The 25,110-nt window shown below is 41.3% G+C and overlaps 1 protein-coding gene across 6 annotated transcripts in view; it reads left to right on the plus strand.

Moving 5' to 3' along the window:
* Positions 1–25,110, plus strand: part of LOC132389065 (centrosomal protein of 128 kDa) — a 611,990-nt gene that overhangs the window by 558,577 nt on the left and 28,303 nt on the right. For all 6 annotated transcript variants that reach the window (XM_059961488.1, XM_059961481.1, XM_059961513.1 and 3 more), the window contains one exon: positions 16,169–16,282. In XM_059961488.1, the coding sequence (XP_059817471.1) occupies positions 16,169–16,282 (114 nt within the window). The remainder of the gene's footprint in view (positions 1–16,168; positions 16,283–25,110) is intronic.

Below are 25,110 nucleotides of genomic sequence, written 5' to 3' on the forward strand. Positions count from 1 at the left end.
TGCTGAACCCGAATTAGGTCGTCTGCGAGTATTTTAGCACCGGGTTCCCCACGAACATTCGGTTTGCTAAACAGGTTTAGAGGCGGCGCCCAACCGTCTGCACTCCAGGCCAGTAACAATGGCACTTTTCGCCGTCCACACGAGGCGGCTGGTTACCTGAGGCCAACCAGTGATCCCTGGCGCGAGGGTTTCACTGCATTTAGGCGTCTGATGACCTCGTGTGAGCATGACAGGGAATGAGGAAAGGTGCAGCTGACTCATATCGTTTCATATCGTTCCCTTGTGGCCCGGCAGCGCATGCTTTGCAGCCCGGTGGTTGGGGACCACTAGTATAGACAAGGGAACCATCTACCTGCGGAGAGGAGGGAGAGATAAGGTGACTGGGGCCAGAGGAGAGGTTGTAACTGGCTTGAGCTGGGAAACATGGAATACTGAATGGATCTTTAGTGATGCTGGTAGACGCAATCTATAGGACACCCTGTTGACAGCCTTTTCCACTACAAATGGTCCCATGTAGCGCAATGCCAATTTCCGGTTCTCGACTTTCAGGGGAAGATCCATTGATGCCAGCCAGACCTCCTGTCCTGACTTGAATGGCCTTACCTGTCGACGGAGCCGATCAGCCACTGGGAATGCTGTTTCTGGGTGTGCAGCAGAGAAGCCCTGGCTCGTCTCCAGGTGTGCCTGCAGCGCTGGATCAGCTGATCAGCAGCAGGAACTCCTGTCGTTCTCCTGATCAGGGAAGGTGGGGGGGGGGGGGGGGCTGGAATCCCATCTGGCATTCAAAGGGTGGAGGAAGACTGGAGATTATTGTGGGCGATCTCTGCCCAAACTAATTGGGAACTCCAGGACATGGTTGGAGAAGACAAGATAGCACAGGGTTGTCTCCAACTCCTGGTTCACTCTCAGTCTGGCCATTAGATTGGGGGTGGAAGCTAGACAAGAGGCTGGCTGTGGCTCCTACAAGAGAGCAGAAAGTCTTCCGAAAGCGGGAAGTGAACTGTGGTCTATGGTCAGACACTATCTTGAGGAAAGCCATGGAGCCTGAACACATGTTGAACCATGAGTGTGGCAGTCTCACGAGCCTCTATTCCCCAGATCACCGGAGTAGCGATACACAAGCGAAGAAGAATGAGCTCTGGATCGGCATTGTCAGATCTATCGAACTGCCAGGAGGGAGCATCAGCTTTTGTATTCTTGCTGCTGGGACGATAAGTGAGGATGAAATTGAACCGTGTGAAGAAGAGAGTCCACCGGGCTTTATGAGAGTTGAGTCTCTTAGCATCCTGAATATAGGAGAGGTTCTTGTGATCTGTCCAGACCAAGAATGGATGCTCTGCCCCCTGCAGCCAGTGTTGTCATTCCTCCAGGGCCTCCTTGACAGTCAGATTTGGATATGGCCCAAGTGCGGAGTGAGAGACACAGAAGCAGGTCGATAGTTCACAAACTTTAATGCAAACAGTGTTAAAGTGAAAATAAACAATAAACGCTAGACCAAATAGGGCTGTTAACTAAAACTCTCAAATGGGAAATGAAGCCTACACTACAGCTGTAAAGAAAATCTAAATATTAAACGAATACCACTAGTCTTCAGAATCAGGTGACTTGAAGGTCCAATTTCTCGGGGAAGGCCGAAAGCAAACAGGCTGCAAAACGTTGCTGTGCTCTGTCCAAGTCTTGACAAGCACTACGACGACAAGTATGTCGTTAAGTACTATCACAATTAAATAATAATTAGCTGACACGTGCATTTTCACAAGCGTTGCTAAATCCATGTTTGTGACAACGATAGTCAGGGGGAATTTCAATATGCAAGTAGATTGGGAAAATCCCAAGGGAGGGAATTTGTAGAATTCCTACTAGACAGATTTTTAGAACAGCTTGTGGTTGAGCCCACTACTAGAAAGGCAATTCTGAATTGGGTGTTGTGTAATGAACCAGATTTGATTAGAGAGCCTAGGGTAAAAGAACCCTTAGGAGACAGTGATCATAATATGATACAATTCACCATGCAATTTAAGAGGGAGAAGATAAAGTTAGATGTAGTTGGGAACTGAATGTCCAAGGTTACACATTGTATCAGAGGGACAGGAAGGTAGGTAGAAGGGATGGAATAGCTCTGCTGGTAAAGAATGGTAAAAATTAGTAGAAAGATAGGATAGGAAGATGTTGCATCCTTGTGGGTTGAGTTAACACACTGCAAGATATAAAGAGCCCTGATGGGCAGTTATCAGTAGCTGTGATGTGAACCACTGTTTACAAGAAGTAGAAAAGGCGTATCAAAAGGGCAATGTTATGATAGTCATGGGAGATTTCAACATGCATGCTGATTGGGGAAAATCAGATTGGTAATGGATCACAAGAGAGTGAGTTTGTTAAATGCCTATGAGGTGGCTTTTTAGAGCAGTTTGTCATTGAACCTATAGGGCTTTAAAGGACTAGCTATACTACATTGAGTGTTATGTAATGAACTGGAGGTGATTAGGGGGCTTAAGGTAAAACAACAATTAGGAGGCTGTGATCACAATGTGATTGAGTTCAACTTGAAATTTGATAGGGAGAAAGTAAAGTCTGACTTAGCAGTATTTCAATGGAGTAAAAGAAATTACAGTGGTATGAGAGAGGAGTTGGCCAAAGTAAATTGGAAGGTAACACAGCAGAGCAACAATCGCATGAGTTTCTGGGTAAAATGAGGAAGATGCAGGATAGATGTATTCCAAACACAAAGAAGTACTCAAAATTCAAAATAGTGTAAATGTGGCTACAAAGGAAGTCAAAGACAATGTAAAAGCAAAAGAGAGGGCATACAACAAAGCAAATATTAGTGAAAAAATGAGGATTGGGAAGCTTTTAAAAACCTACAAGGAGCAACTAAAAAAATCCTTAGAGGGGAAAAGATGAAATATGAAAGCAGTATCAAAATGGATAGTAAAAGCTTTTTCAAGTATGTAAAAAAAAGAAAAATGAGAGTGAATATAGGACCACTAGAAATTTAGAAATAATAATTGAGGACAAGGAGATGGTAGATAAACTAAATGAATATTTTGCTTCATTCTTCACTGTGGAAGACACTAGCAGTGTGCCAAATGTTGAAAGATACGAGGGAAGAGAAGTGAGTTCAGTTATTATTACAAGGAAAAAGGTGTTCAAAAAGCTGAAAGACCTAAGGGTACATTAGTCACACGGACCAGATCAACTGCACCCTAGGGTTTTGAAGGAGGCAGCAGTAGAGATTGTGGAGGCATTAGTAATAATCTTTCAAAAAAATCATTGGACTCCGGCATGGTGCCAGAGAACTGGAAAATTGTAAATGTCACACCACTCTTCAAGGAAAGAGGAAGACAGCAGAAAAGTAATTATAGATCAGTTAGCCTGATTTCATTGGTTGGAAGATGTTGGAGTCAAATGTTAAGGATGAGGTTATGGAGTACTTGGTGATACAGGGCAAGATATGACAAAGTCAGCGTGGTTTCCTTAAAGGTTTATCATACGACAAACTTTGAAAGCCCTGGATCTGTACTCCCTAGAAGTTAGAAGGATGGGGGGCGGGGGTGGATCTCATTGAAACATTTTGAATGTTGAAAGGCCTAGATGGAGTAGACGTGGAAAGGATGTTTCCCCTCATGCAGAATTCCCCAAAGGTTGAGTCATTGGTAAGGAAAGCAAATGCAATATTATCATTCATTTTCAGAAGACTAGAATATAAGAATGTAGGATGTGATGCTGACTCTTTATAAGGCATTGGTCAGACTGGACTTGGAGTATCATGAGTAGTTTTGGTCCCCTTATCTGAAAAAGTTGGCTTAGGAGAGGGTCCAGAGGAGGTTCATGAAAATCATCCTGGCAATTAAAGTGTTAATGTATGAGGAGTGGTTGATGGCTCTGGGCCTCTACTCACTGGAGTTTAGATGAGTGGGGGTGGGAAGGGATCTCATTGAACCATCAAATATTGAAAAGCCAAGATTGAGTGAATATGCAGAGGATGTATTCTATACTGGGTGAGTCCAGGACCAGAGAGCTCAGCTTCAAATAGAGTGATGTCCATTTAGAACAGAGATTAGGAGGAATTTCTTTAGCCAGAGGTGAAGAACCTACGAAATTCATTACCACAAATGGCTGTGGAGGCCAAGGCATTGAGTCTATTGAAATGAAGGTTGGTAGATTCTTGATTAGTCAAGGTGTCAGAGATTACAGGAAGAAGGCAGGGAAATGGGGTTGAGAGGGATAATAAATCAGCTATGAGGGAATGGCAGAGTAGACTTGATGGGATGAGTGTCCAAATTCTGCTCTTTGTCTTATGGTCTTATAGACAAAATAATATATATTTTGCATTTTTCATTGTTGTCAAACTAAAAGTCTTGGCCAAACAAAAGTGGTCATGAATCAGCATATAGGAGAGAGATTGAAAATCTAGTTGTGTGGTGCCACAACAAACTTTCACTCAATGTCAGCAAGATCAAGGAGCTGATTATTGACTTGAGGAGTAAATTGGAGGTCCATTGGCCAGTCCTCATCAGAAGATTAGAGGTGGAGAGGGTCAGCAACTTTAAATTCTTCAGTGTTATCATTTCATAGGATCTGTCCTGGGCCCAGCACGTCTGTGCCATTACAAAGAAAGCACAGCAGCGCCTCTGCTTCCTTATAAGTTTGCAAAGATTTGGAAAACTTTTAGAAATGTGTGGCGGAGAGTATATTGACTGGTTGGGTCACAGCATGGTATAGAAAGACCAATACCTTTGAATGGAAGTTCCTGCAAAATGTAGTGGATATAACCCCAGTCCATAATGAGTAAATCTCTCCCCACCATGAGCATAGTTGCATGGAGTGCTGTCACAGGAAAGCAGCATCATCAAGGACCCTCACCTTCTAGGCCATGCTCTCTTCTCACTGCTGCCATCATACAGGTGATACAGGAGCATCAGGACTCACACCACTAGGTTCAGGAGCAGTTATTACTCCTCAATCATCAGACTCTTCTCATCAGAGGAAATAACTTCATTCACCCTATCACTGACCTGTTCCCACAGCCTATGTGCTTATTTTCAAGGACTCTTCATCTTGTGTTCTTGATAAATATTGCTTATTTATTTATTGTTATTATTATTATTATTAGTTTTTTCTCTTCCTTTTTGTATTTGTGCAGTTTGTTGTCTTTTACATATTAATTGCTTGTCCATCTTATTTCATTGATTCTACTGTGTTTCTTGGATTTACTGTGAATGCCTGCAAAAAATGAATCTCAGGGTTGTATATGGTGACATACTGTATATGTATTTTGATAATAAATTTACTTTTATTGTTCTCCTATTGGGAAAGATTTTGCAGATCAAGTTACTGAATTGAGTTGGAAGGGAAATTGAGGGATTTAAGTCAAAAACAATTTATACAACAGTGGCCACTTGTTATAAGCCAATAAGACCAAAAGACCATAAAATATAGGAGCCAAAGATTTTGCAGTTCTTATTTACACAAGAGGTTCTGCAAATGCTGTAAATCCAGAATAACACCCACAAAATGCTGGAGAAGCTCAGCAGGTCAGGCAGCATCTATAGAGAAGAATAAAGGAATAAAGAATAAATAATAAATGACTCAGGGCGAGTCCCTTCAACAGGCCATACTAAGTATGTCCCGATGATGATTGCATCTTCAGTAAAATTATTCAGGCTTTTAAACTAATTGAAGAGTTATTGCATTGAGCTGAAAATATCTTCAATGACATCGAAATGCAGGCTGTTGGACCTATGAAAGATTTTTATCTAAAAAATCATTTTGTTGGCTAGCTCTGATGTCTGTTCTGATGGTAGAAAATCAAAGGTTTCAAGTTGATGAGAGGCAAAGTGATAATGAAAGAAGAAATGTTTCACTCTGCCTCGCTGTATCTGGATGGGGATAAGTTTTTATGCACAATCTATCAAACAAATTCTATATCATTGATAGAACTTAGAAACAAAATGACATTTGAAATTTAATATTGCAACAAATTTGGGATATCCATTGTTAAGGCAACCTTAACAGAGAATATTTCCTACCCAGCTGTATAATGTGGACAGCAAGGTAGCATAGAATGGCAGCTGTAAGATTGAGGTTTCATTCCCCCTACTGTCTGTAAGGAGTTTGTACTTTCTCCCCCTGACCGTGAAGTTTTCCCCCAGGTTTTCCGGATTTCTTCCACATTCCAAAGACTTACTTTTAATAAGTTGTGGGCATGCTATGTTGGCGCAGGAAGCTTAGTGATACTTTGGGGCTGCCCCAGCGCATATCCAGACAGCATTGGTCATTAACGCAAATGACACATTTCATTGTGTGCTTCAATGTTTTGATGTACATGCAAGAAATAAAGCTAATCTTTAATCTCATAAAAATATACTCTATGGAAAAACTTTGGCTGCTAGGCCATCTTCTCATTGCTAATTGGAATTGGTTTATTATTGTCCAAGTTACAGTGAAAACTTTGTCTTGTATACTTATTATACAGATCAGATATACAGTGTATTGAGGTAGAACAAGGTAAAAAAATAACATTGCAGACTAAAGTGCCGTGCAGATGAACGATATGGTGCAAGGTCATAATGAGATTGTGTTGGCTTTAGTTTTGAGAGCTGAATGAATACTAGGAGTTGTTAAAGCTGGTGGAAGGGAATATAGGTAATGAATTATTTTCTGAAATGTGGTCATCAAAAGTCAATTTCAATAACCAGACAGAGTCACAGAGCAATGGTAGGAGCTAAATCTAAAACAATTTATGCAACAGAGGACACTTGGTATAAGACTGTAAAACCATAAGGTGTAGGAGCCAAAGGCCAGTCAGCCCATGAGTCTGTCCCACCATGGCAGATTTATTATCCCTCTCAGCCCTATTTTCCTGTCTTCTGTCCATAACCTTTAATACCCTCTCAACTTCTGCTTTAAATATCTAAAATGACTTGGCCTCCACAGCCACCTGTGCCAATGAATTCTACTCTTTTCGCTATTTGTTGACTATACTAGCAGTCCTTAAGGCAGACATGGGCAAACTACGGCCCGCGGGCCATATGCGGCCCGTTAAGCTTTTTAATCTGGCCCGCAGAACTTGATGAAATTATATTAATAAACCTTGTTAACGTTTTTTCCCCGCAATTCTGGTGTTTTCCCAATAGATGCCGCACTCTATATACATATGTGGCGACCCATTTCCTGGCACATCCGAACCGGCTCACAATTAGTCAGCGTTCCGGCTAAGGGAGATACCCTGCGGGGATTTGCGAGCACACAGCTTTGGAGCCTCTGCGCGACGGGGGGCAGGTTCAGGGAGGCTTAAAAGTGAGGCTGGGGATTTCGAATAAAGTTTTTTTCTTCAACTGCAGTTACCGACTCCGTGTCGTAATTTTAGTGCTGCATGTAGCACACCGCTACACATTGACCTTTGTTGAGGTGCAGTGTATTACTCCACATTTGCGCTTTACTCTTTGTTCGGCTCGACCTATTTGTGTGAACAGGTGTTCAGCGTCATGAACATCAACAAAGCCAGCCACAGATCCAAGTTAACTGACCAACACCTCAGATCCATCCTGAGAATCGCCACAACAAAACTAAATCCAGACTTTGATGCGCTGGCTAAAAAGGGAGACCAAGAACACTGTTCCCACTGAAATTAAGAATAAGTTTCTTTGTTGTGTTATGTAAAAAATGCATTTGAAAATATTTTTTTCAATAAGCCTTACATGTTACATGTTATTTCTGTTAAGTGATGGACATGAGTAGTGCGCAGGTGCACGTACGTTCTCAAAATAAAAAATGCACTCCAGATCAAATAACGCGCTCCGCATACTGGCGCGCTGTCACTGTTCTGTCCTTGTGCTGGTCGTTGTTGAGTTTTGGCACAGGGGACAATTGAATAAGAAGGAGCAGGACAAGTAGACCTGCATCTCCTACCATTTTTGAAATAAAGACAGTCAGGAGGAGAGTGATGATGATAATATCTTGAAGGATAACAGAATTTTCAGTGCTTTAAAATAATAACTGTTACTATTTAAAAAAAGCTGTATTTTATTCATTTAATTTTCAGTGTTTTAAAAGTCATTTCAATAAATAGCTAAATACCATGGGACTTCAAAGACAGGTATTTTGTTGTAATGCATTTGTTCATTTTCAATTGAAATTAATGTTTTCTACATATCCCATGATATTTTATTTTCTCTTATGAGGTTTATTACCAAAACACTCCGTCCATCTGCTCCTGGTCCGGCCCCCCTGTCAAATTTTAGAACCCTTTGTGGCCCACAAGTCAAAAAGTTTGCCCACCCCTGCCTTAAGGTATCTTGGATGAAAAGGCTACCCTTCCAGTTCCTATTAAATCTGCCCCTCTCATCATAAACCAATGCCTTCTAGTCTAAGATGGTGTGTATTTATTCTGTCTATGTCCCTCAAATTGCAAAGAGAGCATCTGGTACATTGGCCTTTGTAAATCAATTTTCTGAGTACAGGAGTTGGAATGTTATATTGAAGTTGTATAAGACCATAAGATATAGGAGCAGAATTAGGCCATTTGCTCCACCATTCAATCCTTTTTTCCCTTCTTCAGCCCCAGTTCCCGACCTTCTCCCCATGCCATGTCCAATTAAGAGCCTATCAAGTTCTGCCTTAAAAACACCCAACGACCTGGTCTCCACAGCTGTCTATGGTAATAAATCCCACAAATTCATCACCCTCTGGCTAAAGAAATTTCCCCACATCTCTGTTTTAAATGGCTGCTCCTCTATCCAGAGGCCGTCTCCTCTTGTCCTAGACTCCCCCACCATGGGAAACATCCTTTCCACATCTACTCTGTCTAGGCCTTTCAACATTCAAAAGGTTTCAATGAGATACCCCCTCATCCTTCTAAGTTCCAGCAAGTATAGACCCAGAATTATCAAATGTTCTTCATATGATAACCCTTTCATTCCTAGAATTATCCCTGTGAATCTCCTCCAATCCCCCTCCAATGCCAGCACACCTTTCCTTAGATGAAGAGCCCAAAACTGTTCACAATACTCAAGGTAAGGCCTCACCAGTGCCTTATAAAAGTTAGTATCACATCCCTGCATTTGTATTCTAGACCTCTAGAAATGAATGCTAACATTGTATTTGCCTTCCACAGCACCAACTCTACCTGCAAGTTCACCTTCAGGGTGTTCTGCACAAGGGCTCCCAAGTCCCTTTGCATCTCAGATATTTGGAAGGGCCAGTACATAGACTTGGAAAAGGCTGCAGAGTATTTCAAACTTAGCCCACTCCATCATGGGCACTCACCTTCCCACCATCGAAGGCATCCTCAAAAGGTGATGCCTCAAAAAGATAGCATCCATCATTAAGGACCTCTATCACCTAGGCATGACCTCTTCTTACCGTTACCGTCAGAGAGGAGCCGCAGGACCCCGAAGACACACACTCAACATTTTAGGAAGAGTTCTTCCTCTCCACCATCAGATTTCTAGACAGACTATGAACCAACCATGGATAGTACCTCAATATTTTTGATCTCTTATTGCACTATTTTTTAATTATATATTTTTATTGTAACTTTAGAGTACTGCTGCCAAAAAAACAATACATTTCATTGCATATATTAGTGGTATTAAACCTGACTCTGAATCTGATTCTCAGTACTGTGTGCAGTTCTGGTCATCCTCCTATAAGTAAGATATCAATAAGATTGAGAGAGAACAGAGAAAATTTACAAGGATATTGCCAAGAATTTAGGACCTGAATTATAGTGAAAGGTAGAAAAAATTAGGACATTATTCCTACAATGTAGGAGAGTGAGTTGAGATTTGATGGAGGAAAACAAATTAAAGAAGGGATTATGTTAGGGTAACTGCAAGCAGGGTTTTCCCACTGAGATTGGGTGAGGCTAGAACTGGACATCATGGGTTAAGGATGAAAGACGAAATATTCTTCACTGAAGGTGATGAGAGTGTGGAATGAGCTGCCAGTAGAAGTGGTGGATGTGGGTTTGATTGCTTCACTTAAGAGAAGATAGGATATGTACATGGATGAGATTGGTATGGAGGCTATGGTCCAAGTGTGCGTCAATAGGACTAGGCCTGTTTTAGTGCTCTAGTGCTTTATGATTCTATGACTAAATAAATTTGCCCTATCTATGCCCCTTGGATAGTGTTCCATCTAAAACACAAATCCCTAGGGATTCTTGGTTGTCACGAAGCATAATAATACTGCATAGTCAAAGGAGAATGATTTTTCTGTGTGTGGAACTAGCACAGACTTGTGTGTGTAAGAATGCATCCTGACCTTCTGTGCATGAGTCTCTCAAAGTCATGAGAGAAGCACTGATTTCAAGTGTGAAATTTCTCATGGGTTGCTCATAAGTGACTAAGGGTAGAGCTGGAAAGCAGTTATTATGGCTGAAGGTCTGTGACCAGTGTTTTTTTCTGTGGACCTCTTTTGTTTATAATGAAGATATAGATGCGTATATTAGGAACTTAGTGTATTTCACCAAGATTGGTGGAGTTATGGACTGTGTAAAGGCCGTCACAAGATACAGCAGGATATGTAAATGCAAAAGATTTTTCAGAAGCTGGAAATCTTAAGTAATACTCACAAAATGCTGCAGGAACTCAGCAAGTCAGGCAGCATCTATGGGGGGGGGGAGGGAGTTTAATCTGGCTAAGTGTGAAGTGTGGCACTTTGTGAGGTTAAATGAAAGGACAAACTTGTACAAGAGCAATCACTCAAGTTGAGTCTGATATTCTCCTGAGTGGTTGTTCCCTTAACGAAGAACGCCTGTATATGACTTTGTTCAACGTGGGAAGGGTGATGCAGAGGCAGCCACCATGTGGTCCTTGACAGATTGGGATCAGAGTCCAGAGGCATGAAATGCAAGATGACTGGGGACCCTTCACCTTGGCAGCCTTTCTCCACCTTCACTGCCACTGTGATGTGTCATCATCTTGCAAAAGCTTGTTTAGATCGCTTTTTGTCTGGAACCTCCCCCTTGACCTTACTACTGTGGGTGACCCTACCAGGTGCAAAACTTCAGACAACACTGCTCTTGGGATCTCACAAGCCTCTCCAATGTGAACAGGTGATGATCCTCAGAGAAAAGGGAAAGTATACAGTTAATGGTAGATTCCTTAATAGCATTGAGGTATAAAGGGATCCTGGGGTCCAGTTGCATAGTTCACTGAAAGTGGCGACACAAGTGAAAAGTGTGGTAAAGAAGAGATATGTCATGCTTGCCTTCATTGGTAGGGCTGTTGGGTATAACATTAAGAAGTTATTCCCTGATTGGGTAAAACTCTCACTGAAAGGACTAGATAGAGTGGACATAGAAAGGATGTTTCCAATAGTGGGACGGTCTAGGACCAGAGAGCACAGTCTCAGAATATAAGGATTTCTCTTTTGGACAGAGATGAGGAGGGATTTCTTTAGCAGGAGAGTGGAAAATCTGTGGAAATTGCCACAGATGGCTATGAAGGCCAAGGTATACTTAAAGCAGAGTTTGATAGGGTCTTGATTAGTAAGGGTGTCAAAGAAGACAGAAGCATAGGGTTGAGAAGGATAATCAGCAATGATTGAATGGCAGAGCAGACTTAATGTGCTGAATGGTCAAATTCTGCTCCTATGTCTTATGGTCCTATGAACTAACTTTAGTCAGAATGCACAGAGTACTGTGTGCACCTCTGGTTGCCATATTATAAGAAGGATGTGTAGACGCATCAGGCCTCAGCCTGAAACTTCTACTGCTCTTTTCCCTCCATAGATGCTGCCTGACCTGCTGAGTTCCTCTAGCATTTTGTGTGTGTGTTGATCCAGATTTCGTGCATGTGCAGAATCAGTGAATGCAACTTTGAAAACACTTGGACTAGGTAACTGATTTGTGTATCCAATATGTGATATAGTTCCTTGAAATCAATGTACTGCATGTTATTTTTAGAAGATATTCTTAGTCAGAAACACTGCCGTAACTGCTGGTCTGTAGTAGTGAGGAGAATGGAAGTGTCTGTCTGCTGATACTAACCTCATAGATCTTCATTTTCATTAAACTGAATAAGTGATGAAATAAGATAAAGATCAAGGCAAGAGTTGGGTGGAAAAAAATGCCAAAAAGAAATTTTCTGAAATAGGTCAAAGAAAGTAGAAAGTATAAGGTAAATTTTTTATCGAAGTACATACAGTATGTATCAGTTACCATATACTGCTCTAGGATTCATCTTCTTGTGGGCATTCAAGTTCAAGTTTAATTATCATTAAGGCATTCAGGAAACTCAGTTTCCCTTGGGATCAATAAAGTATGTCTGTCTGTCTGTCTGTCTGTATACAGCCAAGTGAAACAGCATTCCTTCAGGGCCAAGGTGCAACACACATTACCAACTGCATGCAGTGCAGTGTACATAGCAAATAGCACAAATAGCACTTATGATCTGAGCATGTTTCCATCATACTGGTTAAGTAAGATTCACAGTAGAACAAAGAAATGCATTAGGACCAATGAAAAACTACACACAAACAACCATAAGAAGACAATTGAATTGAATTGACTTTATTTCTTTTATCCTTCACGTACATGAGGAGTAAAAAATCTTTACATCTCCCTCTAAATGTGCAATTTATAGTAATTGTAATAAATATTATGTGCATTAGGACAGTCAATATAGCATAGAAATACAATTGTATCAGCGTGAATTCATCAGTCTGATGGCCTGGTGGAAGAAGCTGTCCCAGAGCCTATTGATCCTGGCTTTTATGCTGCGGTACCATTTCCCGGATGGTAGCAGCTAGAACAGTTTGTGATTGGGGTGACTCGGGTCTCCAATGATCCTTCAGGCCCTTTTAACTCGCCTGTCTCTGTGAGTGTCCTGAATAGTGGGAAGATCACTTCTACAGATGCGCTGCGCTGTCGGCACCACTCTCTGCAGAGTCTTGCAATTGAGCAAAATACAGTTCTCATACCAGGCAGCCAGTCAGGATGATCTCAATTGTACCCCTGTAGTAAGACCTTAGGATTTGGGGACTCGTGCCAAACTTCTGTGAAATACAATAAAAACTAAATAAATAGTAATGAGAACTTGAATTGTAGAGTCCTTGAAAGTGAGTCTATAGGTTGCATTTATTGCATTGAGATTTATTGCAGCATCTTGTAAAACATGAAGATTAAATGGAGCCTTGAGGCAAATCTATAATCTACTGCAATGCTAATTGTTATAAGAAATGTATGTTTTGGTCCACAATTAAATGTGAGAAACTATATCCGTGCTGCTAAAAGGTCACATGACTGATAGGTTGTACTGATTTTACGTGAATGTGAGAAAAGTATGGATGACATTTCAGGCCAGTTCTGTCCTGAGAAGGTCCTAGACAGTTTCCTGACCATTGTAACTTACTTAGACTTTACAAATTCTTGTAGGTTTTGAAGATCCAGGCTTTTCAGGAATTGTGATAAAACATATAACAGTACAACACATGCATTAGGGTTAGTAATGTTGCTTTTGTAATGTTGGTTGAGGAATAGTTAGTATAAGGGAACGCCAAGGATGACTTAGGTGCCAGAGAAGTGATAACCCCCTCCTTTTAGACTGTTTGAGGTAATTTATTTTTTATTCTTTCTTGTATATTTGTATATCTGTGCACTTGTACTGACATACTGTAATTTCCTTTGGGACCAATCAAGTATCTGTCTATCTTTCTTAATATCCTGTCACAGGGTCTCCTTCATGGGAGCAAATGGCCTCCACTTAACAATTTGTCTAAAAGATGTGAATGAACTAGTCAGACTAGATGTTTGAATTCCCTTCTCTGGTCTGGGAGATGTTCTATCTCTAGCAGAAGTCCTGTTTACTGATCTTTGGCTGACAGCTCCAGTGACTTGAGAACATAATCAGTAATTACACTGCAGTCTGTGTATTGACAGTCCTTGCTATCATGTGTTAAATACCTTCTAATTGTCCCAAGGCAGTATGTTGTGGCATCATAACATTGGTGCAGAGGAAGAGATTACAGGAGACTAGCAAAATGATCAGTCGAAAGTGGTGTTGAGGAAGGTGGTGAGAGGGATTTCCAAAACGGATGGCCTGCAGAGGCACAGCTGCCAATGGTCTTTAACACTTCAAGTCCCAACCTGACCACCACATACTAATGGAATCTTAGCCTATCAGCCATGCAAATCTGGATTTGATGAACACACACAAAATTCTGGAAAAACTCCTTCTTTTCCAGTCCTGATGAAGGTTCTTGGCCAAAATGATGACTTCATTCCTCCTCATAGCCGAGTGACTTGCTAGATTCCTCTAGCACTTTATATGTGTTGCTAAAGATTTCCAGCATCTACAGAGCATCTTGTGTTTTAAATTTGAAGAAACCTACAGGTTGGAATTAGAATTGGTTACAGAGACAGAGTGAAAAACTTGTTTTGCATACTCATCATACAAATCAAATCATTACACAGGGCATTGAGGTAGTACAAGGCAAAACAATAACAAAATGCAGACACGACGAAATCTGCAGATGCTGGAAATTCAAGCAACACACACAAGATGCTGATGGAACACAGCAGGCCAGGCAGCATCTATAAGGAGAAGCACTGTCGACATTTCGGGCCGAGACCCTTCGTCGGGACTAACTGAAAGGAACGATAGTAAGAGATTTGAAAGTAGGAGGGGGAGGGGAAATGCAAAATGATAGGAGAAGACCGGAGGGGGTGGGATGAAGCTGAGAGCTGGAAAGGTGATAGGCAAAAGGGATACAGAGCTGGAGAAGGGAAAGGATCATGGGATGGGAGGCCTAGGGAGAAAGAAAGGGGGAGGGGAGCACCAGAGGGAGATGGAGAACAGGCAGAGAGATGGGCAGAAAGAGAGAGAAAAAAAAGGAGGGGGGAAACACTAAATACATCAGTGATAGGGTAAGAAGGGGAGGGGGCATTAACGGAAGTTAGAGAAGTCAACATTCATGCCATCAGGTTGGAAGCTACCCAGCTGGTATATAAGATGTTGTTCCTCCAACCTGAGTGTGGCTTCATCTTGACAGTAGAGGAGGCCATGGATAGACATATCAGAATGGGAATGGAATTAAAATGTGTGGCCATTGGGAGATCCTGCTTTCTCTGGCAGACAGAGCGTAGGTGGTGAGACCCGACGCAGACTGGGAGACTGTCATATATTGGTGTGACCTGACGCAGACTGGGAGACCGTCATGTATTGGTGAGACCCGACGCAGACTGGGAGACCATCATGTATTGGTGAGACCCAACACAGACTAGGAGACTGTTTCGCTGAGCACCTACACTCTGTCCGCCAGAGAAAGCAGGATCTCCCAGTGGCCACACATCCCTGATATATTTAGTGTTTTCCCCCCCTCCTTATTTTTTCTCTCTTTCTGCCCATCTCCATCTCCCTCTGGTGCTCCCCTCCCCCTTTCTTTCTCCCTATGCCTCCCATCCCATGATCCTTTCCCTTATCCAGCTCTGAATCCCTTTTGCCCATCACCTTTCCAGCTCTCAGCTTCATCCCACCCCCTCAGGTCTTCTCCTATCATTTTGCATTTTCCCCTCCCCCTCCTACTTTCAAATCTCTTACTATATCGTTCCTTTCAGTTAATTCTGATGAAGGATCTTGGCCCGAAACGTCGACAGTGCTTCTCCTTATAGATACTTCCTGGCCTGCTGCATTGTAACAAAATGCAGAATAAAGTGTAACAGCTCCAGAGAAAGTACAGTGCAGGTAGACAATAAAGTACAAGATCATAAGAAGATGGATTGTGAGGTCAAGACCTTAATGTAGGGAATCATTCAATAGCTTCATCTTAGTGTGGTAGAAATTGTCTTTGAGTTTGGTGGTGCGTGCTTTCAGGCTTGTATCTGTTTTCAAGCTTTTAGTGAACATTCCATCCAGGATTAAAACTTTGAGGAATTACAGTCCCAAAGTCTGTGGCTGAAGCAGTTGGCCATCTTTCCCCTTCACATTTTCTGACAGAACTGCTGAGTGCTCCCAGCTTTTTCTATTATTATTATTGGTTCTGTTGTCACCTGAACATACCTAGCTATTGTACTTCCAGATCAGTGCTTCTGGATTGTAAAAAATCAATTAAAAAAATTATATCACCTCTATTTACCTCAAAACATTGTTTGCACTTGCTTGAGAGGTTTTTTGTACATTGAAGCTGGTTCTTCCTCTTGCGCTAAGATGTTCTGTTTTTGCAGCGTTCCCAGCATCACCGGGATATGATAGAAGAACGGTACACGAAGTATAAAGAGATAGTGACCTCCTTACAACAGCAGTTGCAAGACTCAACAAGGAGAATCCAGGCACACCAGGTAAAGTGATGTGAATTTTTGCAGGATTTCGTTCATGGGTTCAGGATGTTCGTGGCAAAGCCCTTGCTGAAATGTTAAACACAACAGATTCTGCAAATGCTGGAAATTTTGAGTAATAGACACAAAGTGTTGGAAAATTCATCAAGTCAGGCAGCACTTATGGAGGGAAATAAACAGTTGATGTTTCTGCTTGAGATTCTTCATCAGGACTGGAAAGGAAGGGGGCAGAAACCAGAATGAGAAGGTGGAGAGAGAGAGAGGAAGAAGTTGACAAGTGATAGGTGAGATCAGGTGAGGGGCAAGGTTAGTGGGTTGGGGGGAGGTGACGGTGAAGTGAGGAGCTGGCAGGTGATAGGTGGAAAAGGGCTGAAGAAGAAGGAATCTGATAGGAGAGGAGAGTGGACAATGGAAGAAAGTGGTGGAGAGACACCAGAGGGAGGTGATCGACAGGTATGGAAAGGAAAGAAATGAAAGGGAAACCAGAATAGGTAAATAGTAAAAGTGAGAAGGAGAGAAGGGAGGAATTATTGGAAGCTAGAGAAATCAGTGTTCATGCCATCAGGTTGGAGGTTACTCAGACAGAATATGAGGTGTTACTCCTCCAATCTGAGTGTACATTGCTGAAATGTTAAGTTTCTCTACCAACTAAGGTGAAGTCCTAAATAAACAAAAAGAACAGGATGTGTTGAGTAGAGATAATAGGTCTGTGAGGACATGCATCAAGAAAATGCTGTTGGTTGAACTGGAAACTGAGATGAGAGTTCATTTATTCAACTGAACAAAGAGGAAAGGGAGAGGAGGGCAGCTAAAACTTAAGTGGAGAGAATTTTATGCGAGATCTCTGTCTACCAATTGTACCTGCTACTTCACACTGGATTCTTTGGAAGAGATCTCCAGATATTTTTGCAACTGTAAAGAAATTTCTCCTCATTGTAATTGCCTTATTTTGACACCATTCTCCAAACCTCTGAATTCTTCAGCCTGCAAAAAAATCCTTTTCGTGCCTACCTGGTCAACCCTCCTCAGATCCTCTGTCTTATTGTGATGATCTCTCAATCTAATGAGCTCCAATAAGTAAAGAAAAAAATATATTCAGTCTCTCTTAGAAGAAAGCTTTCACCCAGGAATTGATTAAGTCAGTCCTTACAGCTCTCACTCCAAGGCACAGAGCAAAATTTGCTCACAACCTGCAAAACAAAGGAAATAACAAAGGAATTTGTTACTCCTTTGAAATGATTGAAAGATCTTTACCTGTTGCTATTTCCCCCACTGTCTTCATTTTGTCCCTGTTCTAAAGATTAGCTTTATTTGTCATATGTACATCAAAACATACAGTGAAATACTTTGCAGGTCAGGCAGCATCTTTGGAAAAGAGTTTCAGGCTGAGACATTTCCTCAGGACCTGATGAATGGTCTCGGCCCAAAATATTGACTATTTACTCTTTTCGATTGATGCTGACTGACCTGCTGAGTTCCTCCAGTGTTTTGTGTGTGTTGCTTGAATCCAGCATCTGCGGTTTTTCTTTTGTTTGTTGTACAGTGAAATCTGTCACTTTGCATCAAATCAAATCAACAAGCATTGTGCTGGGCAACTAGCAAGTATCACCCTTGCCATTCCCAACATCCTTTACTCCTACTAGACTTACAAGCTTGTTCTCCACTCCACAGTGACAAATACAGTACTGTGCACCTTAGCTCTATATACTGTGTGTCCCTGAGACTTTTGCACAGTACGGTACATGTATTAACAGGTGCATTAAAAAGTTTCCCTGCAGCAACATCACAGGGACAAAGCATCAGAGACATAATATTCTGGAAAAAAATCATAATTTAATAGCATAAATGTACAAAAGAATATAATTGAGGCCATGTTATGGTCAATATACAACATATGGTCACATAATAAGAAATCCTTCGCGTTAGTCTCAAGGAACGGAAATGGTTGAGAAATCCTTTAGACCCACATCAATCTGTTGTGTGATACAAATGTTGTGCAATAAAAATGTTATGAATTTTTATCGCGCATTTTACATCCTTGATATGTGTGAAAGCACTTCGCAGTCAATGAGATATTTTTGACCGGCAATTGACAGAAGTACAACCAATTTTCACATGGTTTTACAATGGCGTTGGAATAATGGACTGAAGCAGTCTATGTTATTGTGAGAAGTATATTGGCTGGGCTATCTGAAGTGGTGTATGATTTGGCAGTACATTGATTATGTAGTTGGACATTACAAACATGGAATAATAATTGAGAGACAATTTCAAATCCCAATACAACCCATAAGACCCTAAGACACAAGAGTAAAATTGGCCATTCAGATCTTCGAGTATGCTCCACCATTCTATTGTGGCTGATTTATTATCCTCCTCAACCCCATTCTTTGCCTTTTTCCTGTAATTATTGATCCACTTACTAATCAAGAAGCCATCAACCTCCACTTTAAATATACCCAAATGGTTTGACTGTGCAGCAGTGAATTCCACAGATTCACCATGCTCTAACTGAAGAAATTGTTCCTCATCTCTGTCTAAAGGCATTTCCTTCTATTCTGAGGCTGTGCCCTCTGGTCCTAGACTTCCCCACTGTTGGAAACATCCTTTAAATATATCTAGGCCTTTGAATATTTTCAATGAGATCTCCCTTTATTCTTCTAAACTTCAGCGAGTACAGGTCTAGAGCCATCAAATGCCCATCATATGTTAACCCTGTCATTCCTGGGATCATTCTCGTGAACCTCCTCTGGACCCTCTCCAATATCAATACATCCTTTCTCCAAGATCAGGGCCTCAAAATTGCTCACAATTTTCCAAATGTGGACTGACCAATGCCTTATAAAGCCTCAGCGTTACATACTGCATACAGCAGTTGGGGAAATTAAAATTCAGTTAATGAAGTAAACCTAAAATTTCAAAAAGAATGCATTCAGTAGTTACATTAATAAGTAGTTTAAAGGCCCAAATTAGTTCATTGTGTCTTTTAAGGAAGAATGACTGCTATTTTATTGGATCAGGAGACTGATTGTGCTCAGAGTGGGATTTGAACTCACAACCTCTGATTCAAGCAAGAGTACTATCATAGACCCGAGGCTACAAGTAAATGACAGGAAATGGCCCTTAATACACTTGTAATATTTTTCCTGATGATTTGACTCAATCTACTAACTCTATGTCCCAGTGGTGGTAATTACATTTTTCTTTGTCCTTCTGTGAACTATTACACCCAAGGTCTGAAATACTGTGTGTGCCAAGAAACTGACTCCCTCATAGCATAATCAGCATATTTTCTACAGCACAGCTAGGTATGTGCCAGTTGGTGTTTTTTTTCCCCCATAGAGGAACTTGAAGGATTTTAACATGCTCAGACTGGATTATCCTCAGAAAGAATTCCACCTTCTTCACTGCTGAACATTGACAGTTTATTCTCCTCCATCTTGTAGATGCTGGCTGACCTGCTGAGTTCCTCCGGTATTTTGTGTGTGTTGCTCTGGATTTCTAGCATCTGCAGAACCACTTGTGTTCAAGAAATCAGCCTTGTTATTTAGCTCAGGCTGAATGTGTCTAGTGTTACATTGTTTCTGTCACTCAGTCTCACTCTGCTTAACAGAGGTTATATTGGGAGGGAGGAATGTAACTTGCTTTCAAGGATACAAGAAATCAGAGCATACCATCTAGATTCACTGTTTACACATTATTTGCATTCCTGATATAAAAAAAATGTTGATTTCTGTCCCCATTCCCTAATCTCTCATATCCAGATATGGACTCTGCTCCGCCTACCCACCTACCCCAGGACACTTAATTCCACGACTATGCAAAAGTCTGAAATATTTTTAATGAGGTAGCTTCTACTGCTTTCCTGGCTCTTAGATAATTCCATGAATATAACCAGGCAAGTTCTCCATTGGTGGCCATGTGGGTAATCAGATGACACAGATTTAGTGCAATTAACCAAGGAACCTGAAGAGATTTTAACTGGTTTTGATCCAGATTGCAGCAGTATTACTTTCAGTAGTACTTGTTAAAAACAAGAAAGATATTTGAAGAAGCAAAGAGTTCATAATTTTGAGAAAGGCACAGGGGGTAAGACCTTTGTCAATGAAGGTCAACAGGCCAAATTATCTTTTACATGAAAAATCTGCATATACTGGAAATTGACTGCAAACCACACAAAATGGTGGAGGACATCAGCAGGCCAGGCAGTATGATAGAAATGAATAAACAGTCGACATTTCAGTCTGAGACCCTTTAACAGGTCGGATAAAGGGTCTCGGCCCAGAACCTCAATTGTTTACTCTTTTGCATAGATGTTGCCTATCTTGCTTAGTTCCTCCAGCATTTTGTGTGTGTTACAGATAACTTTTGAAGTGCATAGTTCTATAAATACTGTCTTTGCCCATCTCATTCTATCAGTCACAGGAGTACTATTGAGAGACTCAAAAACAATTACTGTCCCTAAGCAGTAGTGTTGATCAACACCTACACCCAGTAACCCAGCCCTCTATTATTGTGGTCATACCGTTCTTATTCCTCAGTTCTATCTATATAGCCTCCAGTCTGTCCTGACTGAGCACTGCTGTGACATTTTCCCTGACTAGTAATGCCACCCCTCCCCTTTAATCCTTCTAAAACAACCCTGGAACCTTGAGCTAACAGTTTTGACCCTCCTTGTTGGCAGGTCTGACTAATGGCTACAATGTCATAATTTCACATGCTGATTCCTGCCCTAAGCTTATCTGCCTTTCCCACAATATTCCTTGCATTAAAATATAAGTAACATTAGTCCTATCATGTTCAATCTTTTGATTCCTGACTTTATATGTAGGATTAACAACATCTTTCACCACAACCACTCTACTATATTTTCTGGTGCTCTGGATGTCTCCTCGGAACTCGAGTTGAAACACCCCATCCCCGTACAGCACTGGCAAAGCTTCCTGTGAGAATGTTAGTCTCCTTCCAGTTCAGGTGTAAACCATCACTTTTGTACAGGTCCCACCTTTCTTGGAAAAGAACCCAATGATTAAAAAATCTGAAGCCCTCCCTCCTGCATCATCTCCTTAACCACGTGTTAAACTGTATAATCTTTCTATTTCTGGCCTTTCCAGCATGTGGTACAGGTAGAAATCCTGAGATCACAAACCTGGAGGTCCTGTCCTTTAACTATACACTTAACTCCCTGAACTCACTTTGCAGAATCTCGTCCCTCTTCCAACCTATGTCATTGGTACCTATATAGACCTGAACATCTGGCTGCTCACCCTCCTACTTATGAATGCTGAGGACTTGATCTGAAATATCCCGGCCCCTAAAACTGAGGAGGCAACAACATATTTACTATGTTTTTATTATTGTGCTTTTTTGTGCTGCATCAGATCTGGAATAGCAATTATTTTGTTCTCCTTTAGACTTGTGTACTGGAAATGACATTAAACAATCTTGAATGTCAGATGGAATCCTGATGAACTGTCATCAAGCAGAGTGATATTAAGGATAGTTGCAGTCTGTTACTGTGTCTCAATCTGGTAAAGTGACCCTGAACTTCTGGTTGTCTGTCATTCTAATTTACCTTCCCCACCCTCACTCTGACCTTTCTGTTTGTGACTTCCTGCACTGTTACAGTAAGGTCCAATAAATACCTAAGGACCAGCACCTCACCTTCTGTATGGGCACATTGCATAGCTCAGTACTGAGTTCTCCAACTTCAGATAGATTCAGATTAATTTATTTATCACATGTACGTTGAAACATAGGGTGAAATGTGTCATTTGCATTAATAGCCAACGTAACATAAGGATATGATGAGGGCAGCCCGCCAGTGTTTCCACACTTCATAGCACCAACATAGCATGCCAACAAAGCTCAACAGAACAAAATTAGCAAAATCAAACATCAACAGTAAAATAAGTTCCTTTCTTCCCTCTCATCCGAACACACAGTGACAGTCCTCCAATTAGGGAGTGCCAATCTCCAGGCTTCAGTTAACAGGTTTCGACTTCTGGTCAGCCTTTGTGCTCACTCTTCCTTTCCATCTGTGTCAAGCATGGTCATTTTTGCTAGTCATCCAACTTTTGTTCCATTTGTCTTAAGACCATAAGGCTGAGGAGCAGGACTAGGCCATTTTGTCCATTGAGTATGCTCTGCCATTACTTCATCGTTGATCCATTTTCCATCTCAACTCCATTCTCCTGTGTTCCCCTGTAACCTTTCATGCCCTGACTAATCAAGAAACTATCATATCCACTGTAAATACACTCAATGACCTGGCCTTCACAGCCACCTGTGGCAACGAATTCCACAGATTTACCACCGTGTGGCTAAAGAAATCGCTCTTCATCTCTGTTCTATATAGTCGTCCCTCTATTCTGAGGCTGTGCCCTTGGTCCTAGACTCCCTGACTATAGGAAACACCCTCTGCATATCCACTCTATTAGGGCCTATCAACATTCAATAGGTTTCAATGAGATCTCCCCCCAATCATTCTTTTAAATTCCATTGACTGCAGGCCCAGAGACAATAAACATTCCTCATATGATAGACCTTTCATTCCCAGAGTCATTCTTGTGAACCTCCTCTGAACCCTCTCCATTGACAGCACATTCTTTCCTAGATAAGGGGCCAAAACTTGTTCACAGTATTCCAAGTGAGGCCTCACTAGTGCCTTATAAAGCCTCAACATTACATCCTTGCTTTTATATTCTAGTCATCTCGAAATGAAAGCTAACATTGTATTTGTCTTCCTCACCACTGACTCAATTTGTAAGTTAACCTTTAGGGAATCCTGCACGAGGATTCCAAAGTTCTCTTGTACCTTGGATTTTTGAATGTTCTCCCCATTTAGGAAATAGTTTCCATTTTTATTCTTTCTACCAATGTGCATGATCATACACTTCCCAACATTACATTCCATCTGCCAGTTTGCCCATTGTCCTAAACTGTCTAAGTCCTTCTGCAGCCTCCCTGCTTCCACATCATTATCTGCCCCACCGCCTATCTTTGTATTATCTGCAGACCTGGCCACAAAGCCATCAATTTCATCATCCAAGTCATTGACATATAATGTAAAAAGAAGCAGTCCCAACACCAACACCTTGTGAAACACCACTAGTCACTGGCAGCCAACCAGAATAGGCTCCCTTTATTCCCACTCTTTGCCTCCTGTCAGTCAGCCAACGGTGCATCCTCATAGTATCTTTTCCGTAATACCACGGGCTCTTATCATGTTAAGCAGTCTCATTTGCAACACCTTGTCAAAGGCCTCGTAAAATCCAAGTACACCACATCCACTGATTCTCCTTTGTCCATCTGGCTTGTTATTTCCTCAAAGAATTCCAACAGATTTGTTGGGCAAAATTCTCCTTTAAGGAAACCATGCTGACTTTGACCTAGTTTATCATGTGCCTTCAAGTACCCTGAAACCTCATCCTTAACAATCGACCCTAACATCTTCTGAACTACTAAGGTCAGGCTATCTGGCCTATAATTTCCTTTCTTCTGCCCGCCTCTGTAATTGAAAATTTTCCAGTCCTCTAAAATCATGCCAGAATCTAGTGATTCTTGAGAGATCATTACTAATGTCTGTATGATCTCTTCAGCCACCCCTTTCAAAACCTTGGGGTGTAATCCATCTTGTCGAGATGACTTGTACCTTCAGTCCTTTCAGCCTCATAAACTCCTCCGCCTTAGTAATAGCAACTGCATTCACTTTTGCCCCATAACCCTCATGAACATCTTGCATACTGTTAGTGTCTACCACAGTGAAGACTGATGCAAAATACTTATTACATTTGTCTGCCATTTCCTTGTCCCCATCACTACCTCTCCAGTGTCATTTTCCAGCAGTCCGTTATCTATTCTCACCTCTCTTTTACTCTTTATATATATAAAAAAAAGTTTTGGTATACTCTTTGATATTATTGGCTAGCTTATCTTCATCTTTCATATTTTTCCTCCTTATGACTTTTTAGTTGCCTTCTGTTGGTTTTAAAATTTTTCCCAGTCTTCTAACTTCCCACTAATTACTGCTCTATTATATGCCCTCACTTTTGCTTTTACAGTATGTTGTCTTTGACTTTGCTTGTCGGCTATGGTTGCATCATCCTGCCTTTAGAGTACTTACTGTTTGGGATATATCCATCGTGCCTTTTAAATGCTTCCAGAAACTCCAGCCATTGTTGTTCTTCCATCACCCTACTAGTGTCCTCTTGCAATCAACTTTGGCCAGCTCCTCTGCCATGCTTCTATAATTCCCTTAACTCCACTGTAATACTGATACATCTGACTTTAGCTTTTTCCTCTCAAATTGCAAGGTAATTTCTATCATATTATGATCACTGTCTCCTAAGGGTTCCATTACCTTAAGCTCCCTATTCAGATCTAGATCATTGCAAAACATCCAATCCAGAATCGACTTTCTCCTAGTGGGCTCAACAACAAGCTGCTCTAAAAAATAATCTTGAGGCATTCTAGAAATTCCCCCTCTTGGGATCCAGCAGCAGTCTGATTTTCCCAATCTAACTGTATATTGAAATTCCCCATACTATTGTTACATTGCCCTTTTGACATGTCTTTCTATCTCCCATTGTAATTTGTACCCATATCAGCCAATCTCTAACTTTACTACAAGATCATCTACCTTATTCCATATACTGCATGCATTAAAATATAACACCTTATGTCCTATATTTGTCACCCTTTTTGGTTTTGTTCCCAGTTTACACTGTAACTCATACCACTGACTGCAATTTTGCACTGTCGTCTGCCTGTCCATTCTGACACTGAATACACACTGCATCTGTATACCATCCTCAATCCTATCTCTCTAT

The sequence above is a fragment of the Hypanus sabinus genome, chromosome 2 (assembly GCF_030144855.1).
Source record: "Hypanus sabinus isolate sHypSab1 chromosome 2, sHypSab1.hap1, whole genome shotgun sequence".
NCBI classification, from domain to species: Eukaryota; Metazoa; Chordata; class Chondrichthyes; order Myliobatiformes; family Dasyatidae; genus Hypanus; species Hypanus sabinus.